This window comes from Stegostoma tigrinum, chromosome 1 (genome assembly GCF_030684315.1).
Source record: "Stegostoma tigrinum isolate sSteTig4 chromosome 1, sSteTig4.hap1, whole genome shotgun sequence".
Classification (NCBI taxonomy): Eukaryota; Metazoa; Chordata; class Chondrichthyes; order Orectolobiformes; family Stegostomatidae; genus Stegostoma; species Stegostoma tigrinum.
This window is the reverse complement of record NC_081354.1, coordinates 82,514,948-82,540,413: the sequence shown is the minus strand read 5'-3', so window position 1 is coordinate 82,540,413 and position 25,466 is coordinate 82,514,948. Positions and strand designations below refer to the sequence as shown.

The window sequence follows — 25,466 nt, the reverse complement described above, 5'->3', positions numbered from 1 at the left end:
GTTGTTCCTGATTGAACATGGTCATTGCCTGGCATTTGTGTGGCGCAAATATTACTTGACATCCCAAGAATGGAGAATGCCCATACCTTGATACATTTGAACATGGAGTGTTTCAGTATCTCAGGAGTTGTGAATGATTCTGAACATTGTGCAGTCATCAGCAAACATATCCACTTATACCCACCTTATGTGGAGGGAAGGCCATTGATGAAACAGCGTTATGATTCTGATCACTCCAAGCAGGGGCTAGACCAATATCAGAGGCACACTGGCTTATTGTGCTGGAAACTCCTGAGATAAGGCCAACCCCCTTGACTTGACTGAGGCATGCTGACTACTATGATAAGCTTCCTTCCTTTGTTTCTTTATTAAACGGCAAGACAAGGTAGCAGCTATATGAGTCTGCTAACTCTGGCTGAGGGGGCAAAATGCAGACAAGGCAAGACCAAACAAGAGGCAAACTATTAACTCTGTTTCTCTCTCCACAGCTGGTGACAGATCTGCTGAGTTTCCCCAGCATTTCCTGTTTTTAAGACCAGGCAATGTGAGGCAGGCATGCTCTGAGCATGCAGATAGGTTCAGATTGAGTGAACGCTACAACAGCATGTGAAGATCCTGGAGATGCAGTCCGGACAGGCTATGATCTGGGTGTGTGACCCTGAGTGCATAGTGTCCTTGCTGCACCATTATAGTAAGAGTTGCTGGTACAAATCAGAATTCAATATTGAATTGCAGAAGAGACCTGTAAATTAATCAGAGATTTGACATGACAGTTCAGAGAGGCTGCAAATATTTATGAACGTGAGGTACATGTGTCTGGTGCCTGTGGACTGTGCCCAGATATATTGATGCCCTGTGCCCAACATGCAGGTCATATGGAGCAAGCAGTGAGTTGAGCCCATCAAGAATTCACTCTGGTTTCCATGTCAAGTTTACCCAACAGCTAGTTTGCATGGCGAGTTTGGCGAGTTTAGCAGGATTGCAACCTGTGGTGAATTGGTCTATAGGGGAAGGCAGTGGCTTAGTGGTATTATCAGTGGACTGTTAGTGCAGAGACCCAAATTATGTTCTGGGGACCTGGATTTAAATCCCACCACAGAAAATGATGAAATTTGAATTCAATAAAATATCTGGAAGCCTATTGATGATGCCCAGTGAATCCATTGTCACTTGTTGAGAAAAGACAATCTGGTTCACTAAATGTGAGGCTGGATGAACACAGAGAGGATGAAGGGTCTAGGCCCAAAACATCAGCTTTTGTGCTCCTGAGATGCTGCTGGGCCTGCTGTGTTCATCCAGCCTCACATTTTATTATCTTGGATTCCCCAGCATCTGCAGTTCCCAATATCACTGGTTCACTGATGTTCTTTAGAGAAGGAAACTGGTGTCCTGACTACTTGTAACTCCAGACCCACAGAAACATTGTTGACTCTGAACTGTCCTCTCGAATGGGTAGTAAATGCTGGCCTAGTGAGCAGCAATCTCATCCTGTGAATGAATTTTTAAAAATGTAAGCAGTTATGTTTGTCAGCTGGGAACTCATACTGCCTACCGACGCCCTCACCATGCTGCTTGTGAAAAATGATGACGTGCAGTGAGATGATCCCAATGTCGTCTTACTTCCCAAGAAAATTTAGTGGATTAAAAAAAAAACCTGGCCTAACTCTTGGATAATTATAGAACTTATCTTCTTGATGACTACACTATTCCTGACCCTATACACACCCTGAACCTAACAGTCACACCCTTACTGGAACCTGACCCACCTCCCTATCAGCATGGAGCCTTGCAGTATACCCTCAAGTTTTCAGCATATTCCTAGCATACTATGTTTTATAAAATTGGAGCAAACAGAAGCGGGGTGGATGCTACCAAAGTAGAAGAGCAGAAACAGTCTTCCAAAGAGGAGAATGAGGATCAGTGATCAGGAGAAACATCGCTCAACATGCATGGCTGTATTGGGTTAATAAAAGTGAATGTTTTGAGGTGACTGAAAGTTCCTCTATCTGTGATGAATTCATATTGAGGCATGATAAGCTACTGGGCTATCGTGGCCATTGGTCAAAGAGTAGCAGTGACATGAGAAGGTTGTAACATGGGATGTGGCTAAGAACAGATAAGTTGTGTAGCCTGGTGTTTAAACCATGATAAGTGTAGGAACATGCAGTTGTATATGCAAGCATGTGTCACCTTGAGAGAAGTGTTGATCTTATGGCTAATGTGCCATGACTTTGACAGTGCAGGGCGACTTCAGATTGCTGATGCTTGACCAGGTGCATGGCTGGGGTTCCAAGGTTGTGCCGGCACCAGGGATCATGGATATTGCAGCATTGGTCAGTACCTCGTGCTGTGGCAAATGGGATATTCAAGCCGATATTTGACATGAGGAATGTCACGGGGTATGATGTGTGGTTAATGAGGTAGGTTTGGGACAATGGTGCGAGAAAACCCACTAAGTATGGCAAAGAGACACCCATCAAGATACCCTGAAAATGACACTTTGACAAAAATTAGATAGGATTTGGTACAACTATTCATTAATAGACTCTTTAAATTACCAATCAAATAAACAATCATTATGTTTCTAGAGATATAGTTCTTAGGGCCAAAGGAATCAAAGGATATGGGGAGGAAATGGGAACAGGGTAGTGTTGGATGATCAGCCATTACCATGTTAGATGATGGAACAGGGTCAAAGGGCCAAATTGTCTGCTCCTGCTCATATATTCAATGTTTCTATGATGCAATAATAGCCCTTGGAGAAATGTCGACAATAAGCTCATTGAAACCGTTTGACTAGATGCTATTGGAATTTTTCCAACTTATGTCTGTCAACAAAAGCCTAGCTGGGCTTTTCAAATTCTTTTGTTAAACTTTTTTTTAGGTTTAACAACTGAGACATTAAAAAAAAGCTTCACAATCAGTAATGTAGACCTTTTCTGCCCATCAAGAGCATTTGTATTTGCTGCATCAATTTGTGACTCCGACGCTGTTGGTTAAGGTTTTTGCAACAGCCAAAATTTGCTAAAGATGCTTCCACCCTCATTCTGCCTGTCTTTAATCCTTGCACTGCATTGATACCTACACCCAGTAAGGTGGACCTTTTAGATATCTGATAATGAATGAGCCCTCTATTCTTTCTTTCACTTGGTTCAAGTAAGGATGTAAGAATTGTAGGAAAAATTTCCTCAAGTCAACAGATATGTCTTTTCAAAAACTGAAGTAGTAAACAGCCTTGACAACAATGCTGAACACAATTCAGAATTTAATTGTTTGTACTAATCCAAAATTGAGTTTTGTTAATTTTCTAAATAATATGTTGAAGTCTATGATATAGGTCCTTCTATTGAAAGACCCCTCTATTTTATGAATCCATTTTGGCATTTGACAGATAATCTTTCGTCAAAGAACTGTATTAGAAGGTCCAAACCTTCTCACTGTACAACTGATAGGCATTCATCTCACAAAACACTTCAATTATAATATTAGGTAACAAGGTCTAGAGCTGGATGAACACAGCAGGCCAAGCAGCATCATAGGAGCAGGAAAGCTGATGTTTCAGGTCTAGACCCTTCTTCAGAAATGGGGGAGGGAAAGGGGATTCTGAAATACATAGGGAAAGAGGGGGAGGCGGATAGAAGATGGATAAAGGAGAAGATAGGCAGAGAGGAGACAGACAGGTCGAAAAGGCAGGGTTGGAGCCAGTAAAGGTGAATGTAGGTGGGGAGTTAGGGAGAGGTAGGTCAGTCCAGGGAGGACGGACAGGTGAAGGAGGTGGGATGGGTCGGAGTTGGGGGTGGGGCTTGATGTGGGAGGAATGATTAAGGAGGCGGGGACAAGTTGGGCTGGATTTGGGATGCGGTCGTGGAAGGGGAGATTTTGAAGCTTGTGAAGTCCACATTGATACCCTTGGGCTGCAGGATTCCCAAGTGAAATATGAGATCCTGTTCCTGCAACCTTCGAGTGGCATCATTTTGGCAATGCAGGAGGCCCAGGATGGACATGTCATCCACGGAGTGGGAGGGGGAGTTGAAATGGTTCACGACTGGGAGGTACAGTTGCTTGTTGCGAACCAAGCGTAGGTGTTCCACAAAGCGGTCCCCAAGCCTCCATTTGGTTTCCCCGATGTAGCGGAGGCCACAACAGGACCAGTGGATGGGGATGTAACACATATACACTTCATTCTGCCACTGATCTCACTGTTCAGACTCCAAGAGACGCCAATCTACACTTACTTTCTGCTATTTTTCACATTTGACACTAATATTATAGTTTTATTTTTGAAACATTTTTACTTTACTTACAACCTTCATCTTCAGGCAACCTTGCTTAGTAGCCACATTATTCCAGGGGGCTCGTTAGTAAACAATAGAACTGGAAACAAGCCTTACATAGAAACTAGGAGCAGGTTAGTTCAGGACTTTTAAGCCTGCTTTGCCATTCAGAATGATCTTGGCTGATTGTCTTGTTTAATGTGATTGTCTTTATTTCCCACAGATCCCTTGATGCCTTTAATACCAAAAAATTATTACTGTCTTGAAAATATTCAGTGACTCCATGGTCTTCTCATTGAGTCATTAAGTCCTACAGCACGGAGACAGACCCTTCTTCCCAAACTGGTCCATGCCCATCCACGCCAGCCCCATTTCCCTCCACTTGCCCCATACCCTTCAAAACCTTTCCTATCCATGTATTTGTCCAAATGCATTTTAAACGTTGTCAATGTACCCGCTTCAACCACTTCCGCTGACAGCTCATTCGATATGTGTACCATCCTCTGTGTAAAAAAGTTGCTCGTCAGGTTCTCATGTATTCTTGCTAGTCCTTGATTTCCCAACCCTGGGAAAAAGACTGAGTGCATTCATCCTATCTGTGCCTGAAATGATCTTATACACTTTGATAAGATCCTCCCCTCAGTCTCCAACGCTCTAAGGGAAGAAGCCGTAGCTTGTCCAATCTATCCCTGTAACTCAGTCCCTTGAGTCCTGACAAGGTTCTTGTAAATTTCTTCTGCACTCTTTCCAGTTTAATAACATCCTTCCTATACTAAAGTGACCAAAACTGAACACAATTTTCCAAGTGCAGCCTCACCAAAGTTCTGTACAACTGCAACATAACTTCCAACTTCTATACTCGAAGGCTGACTGATGAACGCCAGGGCACCAAAAGCTTTCTTCACTGCCCTGTCTACCTGTGACTCCACTTTCAGAGAACTGTGCACCTGAACTCTAACGCTCTACCTTTCACTGTGAAAGTCCTACCTTGATTTGACTATCCAAAACACCACACCTCACACATTTATATTAAATTCCATTTGCTATTTCTCAGCCCACTTCCCCACCTGATCAAGATCCTGCTGCAATTTCTGATAACTTTCTTGTATATTCTCACCCAAATCATTGATATAGATAAAAAAACAGCAATGGGCCCAGCACCAACCCCTGAGGTACACCACTAGTCATGGGCCTCCAGTCCGAATAGCATCCTTTCATTATTATTCCCTGCTTATTACCATCAAGCCATTTGTGTATCCAATTTGGCAGCTCTCCCTGGGTTCCATTCAATCTAACCTTCCAGAATACCCTACATGTGGAACCTTATCAAAGGCCTTACTGAAATCCATATGGACGATGTCTACTGCCCTGCCCTCATCAACCTTCACTGTCACGTCATCAAAAAACTCTAACATATTTGTGAGGCATGATCTCCCAGGCAAGAAGCTGTGATGACTACTCCTAATCAAACCCTATCTTTCCAAATGCACGTATATCTTATCCCTCAGAGTCTTCTCAAGTAACTTACCTACCACATATATTAAGCTCACTAGTCTATAGTTCCCAGGTTTTGCTTTGGGACCCTTCTTGAGTAAGGGTACAAGCATTCGCTACCCTCCAGTCTTCTTCTGTGGTGGAAAATTCCATAGATTCTGTACCCTTTGACTGAAGATTCTTTTCTCATCTCAATGCTAAATATAAGTTCTATCCCCTATCCTGAGATTGACCCCTAATTCTAGACTGCCCAGCCAGGGAAAACATTTTCTCTGTATGTAGTCTGTTCAGCCCTGTTGGAATTTGTATGTTTCAGTCAGATCCCCTCTCATCTGTCTCAACTTTACTGAATATAGGCCAGTTGAACCAATCTCTGCTCATAGGACATTCCTGCCATCCCCCATATCTGCCTTGTGAACTCCCTTTATGGCAACAGTACTCCAGGTGTGGTATTACAAAGGCCCTTATAACTGCAGAAAGATGTCCCTATTTTTGAACTTGAATCCCCTTGCCATGAAGGCTAATATACCATTTCCTTCCTGATTGCTTGCCACTCCAGCCTGTCTGCATTCATTGACTGGTGTACAAGGACACATAGATCCCTGCATATGTCCAAATTCCCCAATTTATCACCATGTAAATAATGCTCTACCTTGTGTTTCACACAATTAATTATATAATTACACATTCAGCCACATTGTACCTCATGTGCAATGTATTTGACGGCTCTTTAAACTTGTCTAAATCATGTTGAAGCATCTTCAAAATCATAGAATTCCTACAGTGTGGGAGCAGGCCTTTCAACCCATCGAGTCACACTGATCTTCTGAAGTGCATCCTACCCAAACCCATCACCCCCACCCTATCTCTCTAACCCTGCATTTCCCATGATTAATCCACCTAGCCTACACATCACTGGGCACTATGGTAAATGAGGAATTGCCAATCTACCTAACCTGTACATTTTTGTGAGAATAAATTAGAGCACCCGGAGGAAACCCACACAGACATGGGGAGGATGTGCAAACTCCACACAGACAATCACCTAAGGTTGAAATCGAATCCAGGTCCCGGCTGCTGTGACGTAGCAGTGCTAACCACTGAATCACTGCCACCTGTTTGCTTTCTCCTCACAACTCTCAATCGTACCCATTTCTGCATCATCAACAAACTTGTAATTGTTACATTTGTTTTCCTCACTCAAGTCGCATGGAGTGTATATTTATAGTGAATAGTAGGGACCAAGCACTGATCTTTACAGTCCATCACTAGTCACTGCCTGCCACCTGGACTGAGACCCATTTATTCACACTCTGTTTCCTGCCTGTCAACTAGTTTTCAGTCCATGCTAATATATACTGTCAATCTTGTGTGCTTTAGTTTTGCATGCTGATCAGTTATATGGGATCTCATCAAAAGCTCTTTGAAAATCCAAATTCACCACACACTTTTATGATTATTTCTGGATTTAGATAATAGTAGCAAGCACTTCCTAACCCTAACAACCATTGATTTGGTCTTTTCATTTTCAGGCTCAACCGAATGCCCATCACCTGCTTACAACAGCTGCTACTGTTGCTGCTTATAGTGACTCTTGTCAGGAAATCTGTTCTCCTGGTTTGTGATGCTCATCTGTCATGGACCATCATCATACATCCACAGTAGCTCATCTGCAATCACAATGTAACATTTACCAGCCAACTTTGCCAAAGTTGACCACACTTCCTTGTTGCCCTCCACTTGCCTTTTAGCAGAGATCTCTGTAGCTCTTCATCCCTGATCAAATGGCTGAAATGCTGACATTTTCATTCCTGAATGTCACTTTTTAAGAGTTGTTTTTTGTCTTGCAATTTCAAGTTATAATTTAGCACTATTGATATAAACTAACACAGTGCACAAATATGATTAATTTTATCTTACCTGTAATCTTGGTGTGAAGCAGAGATGAGAATTGCTGTTATCTTTTGTCTGTTATACTGTTCACTATGAGTGAAACAGCTCTAATATTTTATGTTTAACACAGACCATTCATATAGTTGCTATTGGCTAATTGATAACTGACAATGATCTAATATTATGCATTAAAATAAAATCTAAAATTAATTTCCATATTCACTATAGTTCACAATTTCCTTAACGGCCAAGTTTTAAACTGTTAGAAGTAGCAGGACGTGTATTTGTGAATCATGACTTTCTTAGCCCATGTATTCTTGAAAGTAATTTGTGGAATGAAACGTAAAAGAAAAAATTAAACTGGAGGAAATCAAGGCTTTTGAATTTGGTCCAATTGAAACGATGCAAAGTTCAGAATGTGTTTTGGTCTAAGTTATTTCAGTAGAATCCCATAAGTTGCAAGGTGGATCAGCTCTGCGAATGAATGCATGTTCACATAGCACCAAATGGAAATCTCTCTAAGAATTGAAATAGTCATCCTCTAGATTGATAGGATTTACGCGGACTAATTTTTATTATACAGTCTAATGTTTCTCTAATATGTAAGATAGCGATAGTTCATTTCAGTGAAAAGGTGGTTGAAAGCATGTTTTGTCTGATTTGAATGGGTAGTGATGCATATCGCGTGTAAACACTGACAAACTATAATTAGTTTCCTAGTGTACCCATATGTGCCTTTTAAAGTTATTTTCATGAGATTTGTGGTGTTATAAATTTTGCTTCAATTTAGTAATATGTAAATATTTTGAATGTACATTCAAAGGCAAACAAATATTCTTTTAAATACAATGTTATGTTTGAGAAGCAAAGCATTGTTCATTTCTCAAAAAAAAATTGAAGACAAATATTCAATTTCATAAAATATTGTGGTTTCTATTTGAATGAAGTGAAGAATGATTATTTTGAGCAGATGCATGTTTTATTTTAAATGGCATGATGTCAAACGCAATGTAGAACATAGCTGTTTAACTGATGGCAGTAAATATTTTGGCTTAATTGATTTTGGTTTTATTCACATCAATAGCAGTCCTCCTTACGATACTTTGACCAGATTCCCCAGAGCTTCAGCTCCTCCAAAGGTCTCTGGTTGGTGAGATACTCCTGGGTTGTTAAGGTACTAGATATACTATACTTTTCTCTTTTTGTTCAAAAGGAAATTATGGAATAACATCACATAGAAAGAAAGGAAGTTGCCATACAACCTTTAACGACCTCAAGATGCTCCAAAGCACTTCAGAACCAATTGAATGTTTCAAATGTTGGAGTTCTTGTAATATAGGAATCACTATAGCAACCTTCATAAACAGCAAAGGAACAATGACCAGATAAGCTGATTTTAGTGATGTTGATTTTTAGGTAAATATTAATCAGAGCATTGTGGGTTAATCACAATTCCTCCGCAAAATACGTGTAATACAATAGATTCTTTTATGCACATTTGAGAAGGCAGATGGAGCCTTGGCTTAACATTTCATTCAAAAGGTGATACCCATAAGAGTAAGGTTACACTTTGCAGTACTCCTTCAGTAATGCACTGGTGTGTCAGCTGAGACCTTTTTGCTCAAGACCTGGAATGAGACCCATTTGTTCACAAGAGTACTACTCATTGAACCACAATTACTTTGAAAATTGAAATATTATTTCTTTGAATGATCTATGCAACAAAACTATTTATTAAAACTCCCTTAACCTGATCAATAATAGTTCTGTTAATCTTAAATTATAGTAACAGAGGTGGGTAATATGGTTGCTTGAGCTTGTTCCACCATCCAATGAGATCACAATTCATCTCTGGCCAAATCCTATTTACTTAGATTTGTTCCATATTCAATAGCAATGTAATAAAAATAGATTTCAGCCCAAAAAACCTCAATGGCCCAGCATCCAGAGTTTTTGGGGGATTAGAGTTTCCATTGCCATCCATGTGGAAATGTACACCCGCATTTCACATTTGAATGACTTGCCTTGTTATGAAATCCCTCACCAGAGGAAATAGCTTTCCTGTCATTTTTACATCAAATACTGTTATAATTTTAAACACCTCAGTGAAATTAACACTCAATCTTATAGTCCAATGGAAGTAGAATCCTTTATCAAAGTTTGACAAAAGGAGTGTCATGTGGGGAAATATGAAGTTGTTCATTTTGGCAAGAAGAATGGAAAGGTAGCAACATAGAAGAGGAGTAGGCCATTCAGTCTGTCAAACCTGCTTCTCTTCAGTGTGATCATGTGTGATCATCCACTTCAATTATTTTTTCTTAATCATCCCATGTCCCTTTTCATTAATGATATTTAGAGTTTGGTACATCACCTCTTTAAGCATACTCAATGACTGAGCTTCCACAGCTCTCTGAATTAGAGATATCTGAAGATTTACAATCCTCTGAGTAAAAGAAATTCTCCTGATCTCAGTCCTGAGTGACTTTCCCTTTATTTTGAAATGTTTCTCCTGGTTCTAGATTCCCCAAACAGTGAAAACATTTTACCTGTATCCACCTTTTTTTCCTTTGAATATGTTCAAGTTTTAGAGTTTCAAAGAATGCGAGATGATCTTTCTAAATGATGATTAAGAAAAAGTAATTGAAGTGGATGATCACACATGATCACACTGAAGAGAAGCAGGTTTGACAGACTGAATGGCCTACTCCTCTTCTATGTTGCTACCTTTCCATTCTTCTTGCCAAAATGAACAACTTTATATTTCCCCACATGAACCTTAGTTCAAATCATGAACCTTAGTTCAAATTTCCTACAACAGGAAACATCCTTTCCACTTCTACCCGATCAAGCCCCCTCAGAATTTTATACATTTCAGTTAGGTTACCCACACTTCATCCAAACTCCAGATTTTACAGGCCTAGCTAATCTAACCTTTTGATCATAAGGGAAAATGTTTATTCCAGGTATTGATCTAGTAAGCCTTCACTGAACTGTTCCCAATGCATTAACATCCTTCTGTAAGTAGGGTGACCAGTATCCTACACAGAACTCCAGATTTGGTCTCAGCAATGCCCTATAAACTTCCCTATTCTTGCGTTCCATTATTCTTACAATAAAGTATAATGTTCCATTAGCTTTTGTCACAGTTGGCCAGCGACATGAAATCAGGCTTTCCTATAAGCCACTCTGGGAGGTACTAGATGTTTGTTGGGCGGTTGGGGAGATGGTGGTGAAGGGGAGTTGGGGCAGAGAGGGGGTAAGAGTTTCTTGCTTTGTTCAAAGTTCCCTAAACAGTTAAAATAAAACCTATTTTACTTCAAACAAATTTGAAGTAGAAGTTAATTGAGCTTTTAACCAGTCCAGTTGTTCAACTGAGCTGAATTATTTAAGTGCAAGTGATGGGTAAACTGTTGATTTAGATCCCTCTTGCCCTCTAGATTATGGTGGTGAGCTCTGGAATGGGTCAAAAGGTGGTAGACTCACCAACCAGCTTATTTTATATGGCCTCCTACCCAAAACACTCCTGAAGGCCATGTTATATCCAGCCATAGTTTTTCTCAGCAACATCCTTAATTTTTACATTGAAAAGCTGCAAGATTGTTCTTCCTCAAAACGATTGAAGATTCTTCATGCATAAGAACATAAAAACTAGGAGCATGAATAGGCAATTCAGCTCCTTGAGCCTGCTCCACCATAAGTGACAACTTGTAAACTTTTCACTGTACTCATATGAGTACATGTGACAATTAAGCTATTAATAAAATAATCTGTCTCCTTCTTAAAGTTATTCAGTGTACCCAGTTCCACTACATCTAGGGTAGTAAATTTCATTGTTTCATGACCCTTTAACAGAAATAATTCCTCTTTATCTCTGTTTTAAATCTGGCATCCCTTAGTCTAAATCTATGAATTCTAGATTGTCCCACAAAGGAAACAAATTGCTCTACATCTGCCTTGTCAAACCCCTTTAGCAACTTGTACACTTCAATTAGATCTCTCCTCATCTTTCCAAATGCTAGCGAGCATTAACCTAAACTGCTCAAACTCTTTTCATAAATCAAGCCTTTTGTTTCTGGAGTTAATCTAGTGAACATTCACTGAATTGCCTCCGATACAATTATATCCTTCCTTCCTGCAGAACTTTTCCAAAAAGACCAGTGGATGAGGATCAGTGTGAAATAATGCCACTCCTTGATTACCCACAACACATATTTTTAATTATTGCCTTCTCAATTGTGGAGTAGTTTTGCTGATATGTATTAAGCTTACTCGAGAAATGGAACACTGAATGTTTTGGAGCAACATTGCTCCTAGACCTACATCACTGTTATCAATAGTTATGTTGAAAGATTGGACACGTGTCCAATTCCTGAAAACTGATCTGACAAAACTCTGCCTGCTTAAAATGGACATTTTTCTTCAACTAGTTTGTTAAAAGTCAAACTTCAGGCAGAACCTATACAGTTTTGAGGACCCATATTCTTTCCTATTTTGCTTTAGGGACAGTAAAGTCCATAATTGCTTTAACTTTAGCTTTTCTGGGCAATAAATAGAACGTAGAACTGTACAGCACAGTACAGGCCCTTTGGCCCACGATGTTGTGCTGAACTGTTACCTTAAACCTAAGGTCTATCTAACCTCATCCCCTCCCTTATACTAACATCCATGTGCCTATCTAATAGCTGCTTAAATACCCTTAATGAGGCTGATTCCACTACCCTCTCTGACAACGCATTCCACACCCCTCCCACTCTCTGAGTAAAGAACCTACCTCTGACATCTCCCCTATATCTGTCTCCGCTCACTTTAAAATTATGCCCCCTCGTAATAGTTATCTTCAACCTATGAAAAAGTCTCTGGCTATCCACTCTATCTATACCTCTGATCATTTTGTATACCTCTATCAAGTCACCTCTCATCCTTCGTCATTCTAAGACAAAAGCCCTAGCTCTCTCAACCTTTCCTCGTAAAACCTTCCCTCCATTCCAGGCAGCATCCTGGTAAATCTCCTCTGCACCTTTTCTAATGCTTCCACATCTTTCCCGTAATGAGGCGACCAGAACTGGACACAGTACTCCAGATGTGGCCGAGCCAGTGTTTTGTATAGCTGAAGCATAACTTCACGCCTCTTGAACTCAATCCCTGTATTAATACTTGATCTTCCATAAACAACATGTCCCAAGTAGATGACTTTGGATTTGGCAAATTCACATTTTGCTAAATTTACCTTCAAATCAACTTTTGTACATAATATAATTGTGTAATTTTATGAATCTTTGTGCGGTTACTGGTACATTATTCATTCCAAATAGCATAATTTTACATTCTGTAGGCCATCTGGGATTATGAAAGCAGAGCATACTTTAGCTAGAATTTGTTGTTTATCTTTTAGAAAAATTGATTTGCTTACTAAGTACAAACTTCCAATTGTTGTCAGTTCTCAAGTCACAGAATTGAATTAGTCAGTTTTGTTGCAGCACTACTTTCCTGTAACAGGAAGCTGTAGAGTGCGGGAGCCGTGGTTTAGGAAGGAGGTAGAATCTCTGGTCAAGAGGAAGAAGAAGGCTTATGTTAGGATGAGATGTGAAGGCTCAGTTAGGGCACTTGAGGGCTCCGAGGTCACCCGGAAAGACCTAAAGAGAGAGCTCAGAAGAGCCAGGAGGAGACATGAGAAGTTGTTGGCGGATAGGATCAGGGTAAACCCTAAGGCTTTCTATAGGTATTTAAGGAATAAAAGAATGGCGAAAGTAAGATTAGGCCCAATCAAGGATAGTAGTGGTAAGTTGTGTGTGGAGTCAGATGAGATAGGGGGAAGCGCTAAATGAATATTTTTCAACAGTATTCACTCTAGAAAATGACAATGTTGTCGAGGAGAATACTGAGATACAGGCTACTAGACTAGGTGGGATTGAGGTTCACACCGAAGAGGTATTAGAAATCCTTCAGAAGGTGAAGATGGGCCGGATGGGATTTACCCTCGGATCCTCTGGGAAGCCAGGAAGGAGATTGCCGAGCCTTTGGCATTGATCTTTAACTCATCATTGTCTACAGGAATAGTGCCAGATGACTGAGGGATAGCAAATGTGGTTCCCCTGTTCAAGAAGGGGAGTAGAGACAACCCTGGTAATTATAGACCAGTGAGCCTTACCTCAGTTGTCGGTAAAGTGTTGGAAAAGGTTATAAGGGATAGGATTTATAATCATCTAGAAAAGAATAAATTGATTAGGGATAGTCAGCACGGTTTTGTGAAGGGAAGGTCGTGCCTCACAAACCTTATTGAGTTCTTTGAGAAGGTGACCACACAGGTAGATGAGAGTAAACCGGTTGATGTGGTGTATATGGATTTCAGCAAGGCGTTCGATAATGTTCCCCACAATAGGCTATTGTACAAAATCCGGAGGAATGGAATTGTGGGAGATATAGCAGTTTGGATCGGAATTTGGCTTGCTGAAAGAAGACAGAGGGTGGTAGTTGATGGGAAATGTTCATCCTGGAGACCAGTTACTAGTGGTGTACCGTAAGGTTCGGTGTTGGGTCCACTGCTGTTTGTCATTTTTATAAATGACCTGGATAAAGGCGTAGAAGGATGGGTTAGTAAATTTGCAGACGACACTAAGGTCGGTGGAGTTGTGGATAGTGACGAAAGATGCTGTAGGTTGCAGAGAGACATAGATAAGCTGCAGAGCTGGGCTGAGAGGTGGCAAATAGAGTTTAATGCAGACAAGTGTGAGGTGATGCACTTTGGGAGGAGTAACCGGAATGCAAAATACAGGGCTAATGGTAAGATTCTTAGCAGTGTAGATGAGCAGAGAGATCTCGGTGTCCATGTACGCAGATCCTTGAAAGTTGCCACCCAGGTTGACAGGGCTGTTAAGAAGGCGTACAGTGTTTTAGCTTTTATTAATAGAGGGATTGACTTCTGGAACCAAGAGGTTATGGTGAAGCTGTACAAAACTCTGGTGCGGCCGCACTTGGAGTATTGTGTACAGTTCTGGTCACCGCATTATAAGAAGGATGTGGAAGCTTTGGAAAGGGTGCAGAGGAGATTTACTAGGATGTTGCCTGGTATGGAGGGAAGGTTTTACGAGGAAAGGCTGAGGGACTTGAGGCTGTTTTCATTAGAGAGAAGAAGGTTGAGAGGTGACTTAATTGAAACATATAAAATAATCAGAGGGTTAGATAGGGTGGATAGGGAGACCCTTTTTCCTTGGATGGTGATGGCGAGCACAAGGGGGCATAGCTTTAAATTGAGGGGTGAAAGCTATAGGACAGATGTCAGAGGTAGTTTCTTTACTCAGAGTAGTAAGGGAATGGAATGCTTTGCCTGCAACCGTAGTAGATTCGCCAACTCTAGGTACATTTAAGTCGTCATTAGACAAGCATTTGGACGTACATGGAATAGTGTAGGTTAGATGGGCTTGAGATCGGTATGACAGGTCGGCACAACATCGAGGGACAAAGGGCTGTACTGTGCTGTAATGTTCTATGTTCTATGTTTTATGTTCTAAAGCAGAATCTTAGTGGTCAATCAGATCTTGATATCATACTGAGATCACCATTTTCCTTCTTTACTATGGGAGTATATTCACTAGTTGACCAGCCTCTCTGTCGTAATGTTGTTTCAGCATATTTATCTGATGCATTCATTTATGTTTCCTTCTGTCTGGACAAAATTTGCATTGCTTATCTCATTTAGTTTCTAACCACAATAGACAAAATAAAGTCTAATAAACCTAGCTTTCAATAGTTCACTTGATTAAGATAACAGAACTAATAGTTTATACCCAAGTTTTACAGATGGGTTTCAGCCGTCTTATTTGTTTGGTGTTTTATTGATTTTTGACAAACCTTGACATTCTGATGATTCTGTACATGCTGTTCACATTCTTTTTTGAAGCTTGAATAAATAGTGTAAGTGACTTCTTCTTGGGCTTTAGTTTTCTCTTTGAATTTTAGTGCCCATATTTTCATGCCCATAAACAAACCTAAAGAGATTGCAACCAGTTGACTTGTTAGGTACATCTCTAATGGCAAGCAGTAAAAATGAAATAGATTGAGATATTTATGGCAATAAACTTAATCATTGTTTCTAAATTTGGATGTACATGGAGACCGAGAGTGGCATGTGCATGATTTGATCTGCTTTAATCCTAGACTACACATTGACTCCTGCAATGGTGGTGAAGCACAACTTAATCTCTGATAAAACTAACCTCTTTCAACATCCCAGGCCTGGTGAAAAACTGAATCAATCTTTTGATTACTTCCTTTATGTTCTTCTTAAAGACTTGCCTCTGGAAATTGGATAGACAAATCCATAATGATTGAAGGATATTGATGCCCCTGTTCAGATTTGTGTGGCGATCACATACAAGCTGCTAGAACCATATTGAATAGATCATCAAACCTAGGAAATACAACCAATATAGATGGTTTAACTGGGGCTTCCTGATGAATTGATTAACATTGTCTGTCTTGCAGACTTCAACCATTTCTCCTTACAAGCCTGACCAATAAAAGTGCTTCACCATTTTAACCTGAGTCTTTCTTGTTCCTGAATTACTATTTAGTTGTGGCCAGTGACCATCAGAATCTCATAAACAAGTTTTAAAATTTCACTGTGGAGAAACTCCCAAAAGAATAACAACTTGATCAACTGCTATCCAACCTTCATTTGCTTGTTTGTGAGGAAGTCTCCACTTTCTCCTCCATGTCATTTTTTTTCAGATAACTCTCAGGAATCCTTTCTGATTCTTTTTCAAAATATACTATCTGAGATTACCTCCACAAAGTGGGATCTGCCTGCTGGGCTACATTCAAAGAAGTTCAGCTAACTAATTCAGCTGCTCTATTTTCTGAGAATTTTACTTTTTTTCAAATTCCCAAGGGAAGTCCCATATAATCCACCATCTTGATTAATTCCATTTCATTCCACCCAAATTATTACCCAGCATTAAATCTACCCCATTAATAGTTAAAATTGGAACATTTCCCACAGTAACAAGTCTGATTACTAAGTCATTTTGTAAATTGAATTTATACGAGAAAACAGGTTCATGTATATCATTGGTATTTGTTTGTTCACTCATGGAATGTCGACATCTCTGCCTCGGTCAGCATTTAATCCCCACCCCTAATCGCCCAGCGTGTCGTCAAGAGTCAACCACATTGCTGTGGATCTGGAATCACATGTAGGTCAGACCAAGTAAGGACGGCAGATTTCCTTCTCTGAAGGACATTGGTAAAGCAGATTGTCAGAAAAAAACAATGGTTTCATGGTCATCATTAGACCCTTAAATCCAGATTATTTTTTGAATTCAAATTCCAACATTTGCCATTGCCGGAATTGAATCCTGCCCAAGGTTCAAAAAACATTAGCCAAGTTTCTGGATGAATCATGCAATAATAATACCACTTGGCAGTTGTCTTTCTAAAAGCCCCTAATAATATCTTACCAAACCAATAAGAAGACCAAATCATATCATTAGCTACATAAATGATTGACTGCCTCTCCAACTATTTCTCAAAATGTTATATTGTTATTTCAGAAGTCTCCTTATGTGTCAAATGACTTTGATTGAACTTGCACTTCCTGCAATTTGCTCTTATCTGCCCTGCACTGCAAATGAAAGTGTACTGGTCTCTTTACTTCAATTTTATTCTCCATTATATTATTTTTACTTACCAGAATAGCTTCTACCATCTGTCTCCTCCCCAGTACCAGAATCTTCTTTTCAGCCATTTTGACTGTGGATTTGCAAGTGGAGATCTGCTGTCTCCTCGTTGGTTGAGTGATATATTGTACTAATCTGCCAGAATCACCACTTTTCTAATTTTTGAAACTTTCCCATTCTCCAGGATGCTAATGAGATGCTGTTTCAAAATTATCCCATTGTTGTTACAGTTCTCACATTCTCAAATATCGTTTCTAACTTTTTTAATCAAGGGTCTAGGCCCGAAACATCAGCTTTCCTGCTTCTCTGATACTGCTTGGCCTGCTGTGTTCATCCAGCTCTACACCTTGTTATCTCGCCTGTCAAGTAACATTTCTTTATTCCTGGCAAATTTTGAGCAGCATGAGCAATGGCAAGAAAGTTGGCAAAACCCGGTGAAAACGAAAAATAAAATCTCATTTTCCCCATAGGGTTTTAACAAGAGTTCTGAACCTCACTAATGAGTGGCAACTACCTTATTTCCATGTATTTGCATCTCATTATTGGCTGAAGTCATCTCACTTCGATGCAGCTCCCAATTCTCCTCACCTTCCCTGAAAACCTAGATAGTGCTAATTCTTGACATGAAAGTCAGATTGGCAACAGCTCCCTGCTTGCTTATTTGGGCTTGCAGACAACTTTCCCTTCAGGACAATATCGCTACATGTTTTTGAGCTATAGTCCATGAGCCTTGGTAATGTTAGTGTCAATAGCAGTGTTAGAGTGAATGGTGGCTCTATTAGCATGAGGTAGTAGAGAGGATGTTGGCAACTACCCTTTCCAGGTACACTAGATCATTAACCTTCTCCCTGCACTGCTGTGAAGAAATACAAAACATTGTCTGAATTCATACATGCTTTGAAATTCTCTTTCTTTATCTCCCTTGCCACCTTCTTTTTCACAAGTTCAAGTTCAGGCCTTCACATTTTTCTATCTTTGTCACGTTCCCTTGTAAATGCAGCCTTTTGAAGGAATTAACTCCGGCTTAGAATCTGATCCACATTTACCGTAGTCTAATGAGGACAGAGAAGTCAAACAGGGTATAATGAAACGTCATATTTTGAAGACTTTGAACATGACTTCCCTGATAACCTTTCTCCAGTAAAAATAATTTAAGCATATCTCATCACTTAGAGACATTCCCTTTGCCTTTGTAGTATTCCTCATGAAAATTAAATTAGATATCAATTGCTGGCTTACCTTCTTTAACGTAAGTTTGTTTAACATTTAAAATCTAGTTCTCATGAACTCAACACATTACAATCTCTTTTCAAGCATACTTACTATTGTAATAATATGTTGTAATATAAACGAGCGAATTTGTGAAAGCAAATTCTCACAAACTGTAGTTCTCCAGTGGTAGTGGTTAGAAAAAAAAATTATCCCAATACCGGAAATGACACCTCGGCCCTTTTTTGAAGTAGTACAGTAGGATCTTTTAAATCCAACTGAGAACAGACATGCCTGTGTTTATCCCCTTATTCAAAAGACAGTCCCTCGGTCAGTGTTCCCACAGTACTGCACTGATGTGTATGGTCAAGTCTCCTGAGTGAGTCTTGAATCCAGAACGTTTTGACTTAAGAGTACTCCCAACTGATTCACAATTACCAATATCAAATTTCTAATTTTACTGTCTCTTCTCAGGAATTTTCAATAGTTTTTATTCACAATATAATACAAAATCATGCCATTTCTATGGCTTACATACTGCTTAAGGTTAAATTAAAGGCATTTCACCTCTGGCACACTAGTCTAATTTCTCAGTTTACATATTGATCAGTTGAACATTGAATAACAACTAATAAGATAGAAGTATAAATCAATGAGTAATCAGATTTTGGTGACAGTTAATAGACACTAAAACATCATTTTTTAAAAGCTATTGCAATATTTATTCTGCTCTGAAAGCCATTTGCTGTTCCCTGAGTAGTAGTAGGTACTTTATTAATTATTTGAGAGATTCTGGGTATATTTTGTTTCAGTAGAACACTGCAGTTTATGAAGAACTGTCATTAGGCAGTTAAACACTTTTCAGCAGGAATGACCACAGCTCTTCATTTATTCTTCCACACCACAACCCAAGATGAGAGTCACTGCAGTCAACAGGGCTCTTCTACATTAAAAAGTGAATGTTACAGTTAGGGTTAAAGTCTGGCACTAGAGAATTGATAATTGAAAGGCAAGATCCTACATAAAAAGAATGATTTAGTTGTTGACATAGAGTGAATATTGACAAAGCTTTGACTGGAAAGTGGACAAAGTATCGTTTCAAAGACTCTGACATGTTAATGGAGTCACACATTAGAAAATGGTTTACTATAAAGATTTCTGATCTCTGGACCTGTTGAATGAGGTGGACTGAATAAATGTTGATCTTTTAGAGTAATATTGCCAAGATACTGAATTAGCTCACAAATTGGCCCTGAATATTGTATCGAACAATGTCAATAATAATTTGTAAGTTGTGCTTAGTATTATATTTAGTAATATATTTAATGCTTTTGTATCAATAACAAATGTTCTTTGAGCTCATAAGATATATATAACAGTCATAAAGTGCTGCAAAGAAAGCTGTATTTTATAATTCATCATTATCTATGCAAGCACAGGCTTGGTGGGCCAAAGGTCCTGTTCCTGTGCTGCACTATTCTTTGTATTACGAATAACTATTATTTGTTTCATTTTGAAACAAACAGCCAATAGTTGCCTGAGACAGATATACCTAAAATCTCCGACAAGATCCCCCTACCCCATATAAAGAATCAGTCTCTATTTCTTACCCAGTAGTGTTCACCCATCCTGTGTGCCATAGCACCTTTTAGATTTTAGAACTGTGAAGTGTTTGTGCTTTGTAAAGCTATACAGTTTGTTGCATTCAAATTTGTCAATACAAATGTTGAACAAAATTATATTTAGTGTCTTGTATTGCGTAGCTGTGACTACTAATAAATATGTAGTCATAATTTTAATGAGATATTAATGTGAATGTTAGAACTGGATAGAATGGGCCATATTGGAAGAAATTCCTTGCAGTATTGAACAAATAGCATTTCTTGTCTTTAAAGTTAAATGGAATAACAGCAATGCTGAAATTTTGCCTATGCTAACATTTTCATTTTTGTCTAAAATTGTAGCAGTATTATGGAATACTGGTAGACACATTGGGCAGTTTCTTGAAGGTAGGCTTCTTAAGATTTTCTTAAAAATCATTTTGATATTAACAGAATCAAGCTGTTGTTTTTTTCTCAATGTTTGGATTCAATTTGTTTATCTGCATGCATCAGTCCCAGGGCAGTTCTGCAGGAATTTCTTAGAACAGTGCCCTAGGCCCAACCATTTTAAAGTGTTTCATTCATTCCATCTGTCATAAAGTCAGAATTTGTAGTACATGTTGATGATTGCACGAATGTTCAGCACCATTCACAGTTCCTCGGATACTGAAGCATCCCATGTCCACAAATGACACAAACAACATTTAGGTTTCAACTGATAAATGGCAACAGTTGCACTACACAGGTGCCAGGCAATGATCATCTTGAACAACAGAAGATGAATCACCTCCTTTGATATTCAATGGAATTACCATCGCTGAACTCCTCACCATCAACATCCTGGGGTTATCCATTGATTACAAACTGAACTTGACCAGCCATGTATGAACCATGGCTACAAGTGCAGGTTAGAAGCTGGGATTACTTTGGCAAGTAATTGCTCTCTTGTACACCATTTTTAAGGCACCTGTCAAAAGTGTTCTAGAAACCTCCCCACTTGTCTGGATTAGTGCAGGTCCAGTGACACTTAAGAAGCTTGACACCATCCAAGACAAACCAGCCTGTTGAACTAAGTTGCAAGTTTATTAAAATACATTTTGAGATTGAGAAACCGAACCCAGCCAGATCAACAGTTTCTACTCCCATGTACACACAAAAGGAATCTTGAAAGTATCTTCAACTGGTTTTTAGTATGTTCAGAGATCTATAATCTGTAAATTACTACTTCCGGTTAGATTGGTATTTGAACAACATAGATTATAGAACTTTTAATATTTTTCATATATTTTAAAAAATCCATGTTTGTGAACATTTTGATGCACAGCTCATCATAATTTCTGGATTTGACATTCATAAAGTTATTAACTCAATTTGAAACGCAGTAATAATCAACACCATAGACATGGCAAGGCCCAACACTGGGACTTGGAAATGAACCAGGCATCGGGTTCCCAACTCTGAATTGAAAGTGCAGCTCCAAATGTCTGTGCAATCTATTTCATGCTACAGATTGACAACTGCCGTCAAATTTGATATAATTCAGTCCAACATCAAGGAGAAATAATTGCATATTTTGGTTGTGACTTAATTTTCTTCAAATTTCATATCTCTATTCTTTTCTATGCTGCCAACAGGACGACTATCAAACATTTTGGTGGGTGCAGCAATCAATTGACATCTATTTATACCCTGCAAGAAAAGACCTTCAGATGCATCTACCCCAGTGCATTTCTTAGTCAGTGTGTACCTTGTTATTCTCTTTATTAATATATATTCAGAATAAACAGTTGAACACTTGGGAAAGTATGTTTTCATTTCTGCAGTCCCCTATCCTATATCTTGGCGTAGTATCTCACTATGTAAAATCATAATGCTTTTTTTTGCTCACACGTTATGTTAGCATTTTCTTTTTACTGTTTATTTCCTTATAAACAGTTTTCATGACTTCTTTATTCTGGACATTGTGTATTATAAGGCTATTGAATTAATCATTCTTGTAATTCTTAATGTAGTTAATTTTGCATACTGTTAATCAGGTTAAATATTTTGTATGTGTGGAAAATTGATATAGCAATTCTTAAATGCAACAATATACTTAAAAATTGAATGCTAGTTACAACTGATGGATTTGTACTTCTGTACTGTATGGCTAGCTGTTTTAACTAATGATGGGATTTTGGGGTGGGGAGAAATAGTTTATTACAGTTTATCATGCCTTTTGTTAAATGAGATGCAAATTTTGAGAGTTTGCAATAGTAAATAGTGAGCTGTTATACAAGAAAATCCAATTACTTTTCTAAATTAGATGGTATCTTTAACTGTTTTGTTTCAAGATATTTATGCTACAATTAATGTAGAATATTGTAGTAATATTGGTTAGATCTTTGAATTTACTGGACTACTGCCATACTCTAATAATCATGTGCGCCATTTTATTTTTAAGGTGCGCAATATCCAAAGCATTTCAACACAGCTTTGTGTCTTGCATTGTGTCCTTCAGGCTCTGTCATTGTTAAGTCGAATGCGCAAATACTATATACTTTAATCACCAGCTTTTTTAGAATTGGATTTGTAAATATGTTCATAGTTATAGATTTATGGAAACTTCTATTTTGAATATTCAATAAAATATCTTGGATACTAGGCACCTTGTTAACTGTACTTTCCAAAAAGAACATTCCCAGAAACGTTTTAAGTCTGTTTCATTTTGAAGAAATGCTTCACCGCAATAATATGTAATTATATCTTCAAAACTTGGTCCTGTTTGTTTTTCAATTCACTGTTCTTCTGATGAACCCATGAAACCCCACTCCTAGTAATCTCTCCTCAACTACACGTCTTCACAGAAACACAAAAGCTTTAATATTCCTTTGGTCAATTTGGTTGTGTGCCATATGTTAGAATTCTGTAAAATGAAACCCTGAGGGCCTTCCATTTTCATCTCAGTTCTGGTGAAAAACTCTGTGGATAAGGTATAACCAAAATTATAAATTCGCCACTATGGATGTCAAATATGTTATTCCATACTTGTCAGCCTATGTGAGTTCCTAATTTTGCTTAAACACAGTATATGGTGGCTCAGTGGTTAGCACTCCTGCTTCACAGCACCAGGTACCCAGGTTTGATTCCAATCTTGGGACACTGTGTGGAGTTTGCACATTCTCCCTGTGTCTGCATGGGTTTCATTCGGGTGCTCAGGTTTCCTCCAACTGTCCAAAGACATATGAGTTAAGTGGATTGGCCATGCTAAATTGTCCATAGTGTCTGGGGTGTGTAAGTTAGGTGGACTAACCATGGGAAACACAGGGTTACAGGGAAAGGGTAGGGGAATGGCATTGGGTGGGATGCTCTTCAGAAGGATGATGTGGACCTGTTGGGCTGAATGACTTGCTTCCATGCTGTAGTAATTCTATGATTGTATGGATTTCTGCTTTAACTCGATGAACAATTTAAAGTGTGTGAAATCATGCTTAACGCAAATAAATTATGTTTTGAAACCTAAAAATGACAGTAACCATTAAAAGTAATCCCATTTTGATGATCCTAGAGATTAGTTTTTATTCTCGGAGTGTAACAATGAGGTAAGGCCACACTTGTGCCCATTTTTAGTTTCCCTGAGAAGGTAGCAGCAGACTGCTATTTTCAGTCATTACAATTCTTCTGATGGTGTTGGGCAGCAGATTCCACAATATAGACCTGTGCCAGTTTCACGTGCCAAATTTAGGATGGTGTATGACTTGGAAGTGATGTTCACATACATTACATTCACATACCATTTCTGATGAAGGGTCTAGGCCCGAAACGTCAGCCTTCCTGCTCCTATGATGCTGCTTGGCCTGCTGTGTTCATCCAGCTCTACATCTTGTTATTTCACATACATTGCTCTGGTTATCTTTCTTCATGATAGTAGTTGATCTACAAAAAGCTGTTGAAGCAGTTCTAAAACTGTTAACACGTGCTGATTTCCCAAGATATTTTGTATCATCAAGTGGCTTATTTTACGTTTTGACTATTTGGACCTTTAAGCCATAAAAATGACTTTAATGCACCTCATCCATCCTCAAATGAACAAATTATTTCATGGTTCACTTACATGTCTGCTTTGCTCTGTTTTCACAAGGGGCAAGTTTTTTACATCGAGTATGGTTTGCATGTGGAATGAACTTCCTCAGGAAGTGGTGGATGTGGGTACAATTACAATGTTTAAACATTGGATAAGTAATTGAATAGGAAAGGTTTAGAAGGATATGGGCCAAGAGCAGGCAGGTGGGACTAGTTTAATTTGGGATCATGTTCGGCATGGACTGTTTGGACCAAAAGGTGTGCTTCCGTGCTGTATGATTCTATGACTTTAATTGCAAAGACTGAGCAACTGTTTTTCATTTTAAACGTTTTTTTGGGATATCTCAAAAAAGCCACTTGGTTTCCTCCAGGGCATGCCCTCAGTCCTTTAATCTGAAAAGTCTTGTCAGGAAACTCTATACATGACAACGGAAATATAATAGGTCATTCAGTTAAACCAATACACTATCTGTTGATCTGTTTGGACTTGCTCATGATTGAGGACATGTTCATGGCCTTTGGAACAGCTGGTACAAATGAAATGCTCAACACCAGGACAATTAGGTAGGAAAGAACTTATTTGTTAGGTTTCAGGGGAGCAGCATTAAGATACAGGCTTGCTGGGCTGGTTGATACATGCTAGTTTTGGAGCAGTTACAGGTAAGCATTCGCTGGTTTGGACATGATAGGTCAAGTGGCCTTTTTTTGTGAGCTATAACTATTAATTAAGGCATAGAAAGGGACCATTCAGTCTGAAGGAGCAATTTTTCCAAAGCTCAAACAACTGCTATGCAAAATAAATTGTCACCAGATGAAGGATAACAAGAATAAGAAGGTGAGAAACAATATATCGACGGTCATCAAGGAGAAGTATTTAAATGAATATCAAAAGAAAATATGCCTAAAAAATGTAGTGTGGTGCAAAGATGACTCCAAAGATGAACATGAAGCACATGGCCAGGAGTTTCAGCCAACTTAGCCTGTTCTACCATTCAATGCGATTGTAACCTAACTCCAAAATGGTCAAATATGGTCGTGGAAAATGGTTAATTAATAATCCACAAATTGTAAAATCAAAGTGAAGGAGGTACTTGATTGTGGATTGAGCACTAACAAACTCCTTGTGATGAAAATTACAGAGGCTATTTCTGGAACAATTTCAGTAGGTGACGAGAAAATTAGAGTGAGCATCAATATTAAATGTAGTATCTGTGATTTCAAGAGGCAGAGAAAATATAAACCAAGCAGTTTACACCTAT

General features: G+C 38.9%; 1 protein-coding gene across 16 annotated transcripts in view; it reads left to right on the top strand.

Annotated features, from left to right (window-relative positions):
• Nucleotides 1-23,649, top strand: part of LOC125458783 (prominin-1-A-like) — a 240,952-nt gene extending 217,303 nt beyond the window's left edge. For 2 of the 16 annotated variants that reach the window (XM_059646690.1, XM_059646696.1), the window contains one exon: nt 7,301-8,487. In XM_059646690.1, the coding sequence (XP_059502673.1) occupies nt 7,301-7,433 (133 nt within the window). In that variant the 3' untranslated portion in view covers nt 7,434-8,487. Of the gene's footprint in view, nt 1-7,300; nt 8,495-8,745; nt 8,836-20,508; nt 20,554-21,779 lie in introns of those variants that run through there. The other 14 variants (XM_059646698.1, XM_059646726.1, XR_009445857.1 and 11 more) reach the window with 13 other exon arrangements.
• The last annotated feature ends 1,817 nt before the right edge of the window (nt 23,650-25,466 follow it).